Source organism: Silurus meridionalis, chromosome 18 (assembly GCF_014805685.1).
Source record: "Silurus meridionalis isolate SWU-2019-XX chromosome 18, ASM1480568v1, whole genome shotgun sequence".
Lineage (NCBI taxonomy): Eukaryota > Metazoa > Chordata > Actinopteri > Siluriformes > Siluridae > Silurus > Silurus meridionalis.
The window spans coordinates 10,783,609-10,786,689 of NC_060901.1; the positions used below are offsets into that span (position 1 = coordinate 10,783,609).

The 3,081-nt window shown below is 35.2% G+C and overlaps 1 protein-coding gene across 1 annotated transcript; it reads right to left on the reverse strand.

Moving 5' to 3' along the window:
* On the reverse strand, nucleotides 1-2,808 carry LOC124401901 (apoptosis facilitator Bcl-2-like protein 14). Its single transcript, XM_046874456.1, has 6 exons — nucleotides 2,752-2,808; nucleotides 1,761-2,020; nucleotides 1,475-1,573; nucleotides 1,312-1,370; nucleotides 788-1,057; nucleotides 1-627 (listed from the first exon to the last, which is right to left on the reverse strand). The coding sequence occupies exons 1-6, from the start codon at nucleotides 2,778-2,780 to the stop codon at nucleotides 580-582; spliced, it is 765 nt and encodes a 254-aa protein (XP_046730412.1). The 5' UTR covers nucleotides 2,781-2,808; the 3' UTR covers nucleotides 1-579.
* Nucleotides 2,809-3,081: the final 273 nt, after the last annotated feature.

The following is a 3,081-nucleotide window of genomic DNA, read 5'->3' on the forward strand; positions in this document are numbered from 1 at the left end:
TTTTCCCTAGGTAATTGCTTTTTTATTCAAGCTCATAGTGGTATCACAAATTGATTACATACATTGATCCTGATCATTGATACTTCAAATAAAAGAAATCCTATGAATATTTACTAAAGTATAAACGATTTCAATAGATACTGGCTTTATAACTGGTAGCACTACATAAATAATTTGAGGAAATAAGCTTTTATGTGTAGAACAGTTTAGATTGTTTTTTAATGCTATTATATTATACACTTTTCTCCACCCAGTAAATCTTCCAAAAAAGGACCCGAAAGTTGCCATGTACAGAAGCCTATCTGGGTGCAATACAAAAACATACAGTATGCTGTATTTAATGCTAAAACATTCAATATATAGGCAAATCGTTTTTTTATCTTTTAGCATATAATTGCTTGTTTATGTTCAAGTTTTATAATATTCTATTTTATATTTACATAACAAAAAAGCATACAAAAAACACAGCTACAAAAAAACCCAAAATATTTTTATAGCAGCTTTGCTTCCTTTACTAAATATGTAAACAAAAAAGATTTCCCTTTCAAGTACTCTGAGCCCAGAATTTTAAGAACAATCTTAATGAACCTCTTCGTCCTCATCAACGGGTGTACAGAAAACTTTTTCCTAAAAAGGTAAAAAAAAAAATCAAATAGGTGAACTTGTAATATTTATTATTTACTATTTGTTTGATGATAAACAATGCAAAACATTTATTTAAAGCGAACAAAACAAATGAGGCAAAACACAAGTAAGTTGGTTTGGAAGTAAATTGTAATGCGCTTACGTAGCCGCCTTGTTCGATGACCCAGGGTGTAAAATAGTCCTGCAGGTATTTACCACCGAAGCCCAGCGCTCGGTTCATGGGAAGGCAGTCCATGGTGTTTAGGCGGCTGGTCAGCTCACAGGTGAGTGCGATTTTAGCCTGCTCAGGGCTCTGTGTAGTAGGATGTTCTTCTGGACTCAGTCTCCTCATAAACATCTGAGTCACCTGCTTGAAGAAGGTGTATGAAAAACAGTCCTGCAGATTTTTCCTAAGCATGTGGTCCCTTTCGATCTACAGACAGGAGTTAAAGAGTTGTTAATAAACAAACATCAAAGCTGGGAAAAGGTTTATAGATTAAAAAAATATTTTTACTTTTAGGACTTGCTGCAACAACTATCCTATTATATTACTTACAACGTTTTATCCTGGTATTGTTCCTCACACTTAATTATTTACATTCATTAATTTCATTTCCATAACAGATTTATTTAAAACATTAATAAGCATCTGCTGGATCAATCAAAGTAAAGGAATTAATTTCTTACTTTCTCGTTAAGTTTATCTCCATGTTCCCTAATCAGCTCCACTAATCTCTCCACAACATCTGCAAACACATAATAAAAGATCAGACATCCTACTAACACACATAACTACTTTAACACACCCTCCGAGAAGTGAAACACAGTAAATCAGAAGAGAATTTCCCACCGTCACTATCGGTTTCTATATCCGATGTTATGAAATGAACATGATCTGTGATCTCAGTCAACCTGTTGACAATCTGTTCTACTTCTCCCTGGTGTGGACCTGCAGGATTAAAGAGCAACATGTGATTATTTAGCAAGCCATGTTTATGAGGCAATTTATAGCATCGTGACTCTTTACTACACACTTTGTAATTCATTTTATTCCCAGGACCACATAGAAGGTGTTAGTTGTTCAGTAAAGGTCACTGCATCAATACGTCTTAGGAGTGTTGCATTCTGATACTTACCTGGAAATGTAGATGCCTGCTGTCTGACAGGTTTTTTTTTTGCAGGTTGAATGCAGCTGAAGACCTTCTGAAGATGAAACTTCTTACTTTTATTTGGTTTATTGTGGCCCCTAAATTTTGTAGGGGAACCAGTCTTCGTCTCTCCCACACCGTTGCTCTGTGGGGGTTGACTGTGAGTTTTCTTCTGTGTGTACCTCAGTAGAAGTTTGTACTCTATACTGTCTTTGGGAAACAACAGTGCAAGCTGTTCTGCCTGGTCCCTGGTAGTAGAAAAAGACACCAAAAACCAAAAGTAAGACATCATTTAACACTTATGTTTCCAACACTTATCCCCTGATCTCTTTAAATGGAAAGCAGACCTCTTACAAAATCATTATTTCTCCTATGTATAACTATATATAAAAAAGCAAGGTGTATTTCACCTCGATATGTCTTTCTATGGGATCACAGAGATGAAATTATAAAAAAAGTGAATAAATGGATAATGTGGGCTTTTTTTAGAAATTGATTGATTGACTTCTATGTAGTGCTGGTTTTCATTTTTTATGTGACTTCTATAAGAGTGACTCTATAACATTGCTATAAAGTTCGCTTATAGACCGCATGAACTCAAATACTTTTTTTTTGTAGTGGATGTGGTTTTATAAAACATGTCTGGGTTGCCTTTCGGAAGTGTGTGTGTGTGTGTGTGTGTGTGTGTGTGTAAAACTGTGTGTGTGAGACTGTCACATGTCCTGGGTTGGTTATTACCCCATGAGTCACACAGACAAACACCACTTCAATAGAACACTGAACAGTATCCTGATCAAAATGATAAAAACTATGTAAAAACTTGGATGTTTTTTAGTGACAAACTGCATCTTCTTACTTTTACTTCTGTTTCTCCTCACACTAAACAGAGACACTACAAAAGTATCCGATAGATATAAATAGTGTGTATACTGTATACAATGTATATGAATGATATATGATGTAAAGAAACACTACTTACACAGTTTGGTCTTGTGTTCCGTTCGCCATTGCTAAGTGCCAATAGTTTACAAGTGAAACTGAAAGCATGAAACTATTATATAAGTTTTATAGTTTGGGGCGGAGAAAGACTGAGTGTGCTTCCATGTTGTGTGAATGATTCATCAAGAGCTCTTACTGTAATGAGTTGTTACGATAAACAAGAAAATACAACCACAGTGGTACTATTTGAGCATATTCCAGCTTCTTAGGTAACTTGTTATGTTATATGTGTATGACTGGTAAAGGGAGAGAGATAGTTGATATGATGGAGAGGAGAATGTTTGATATGTTGTGTTCAAGAGACCAAGTG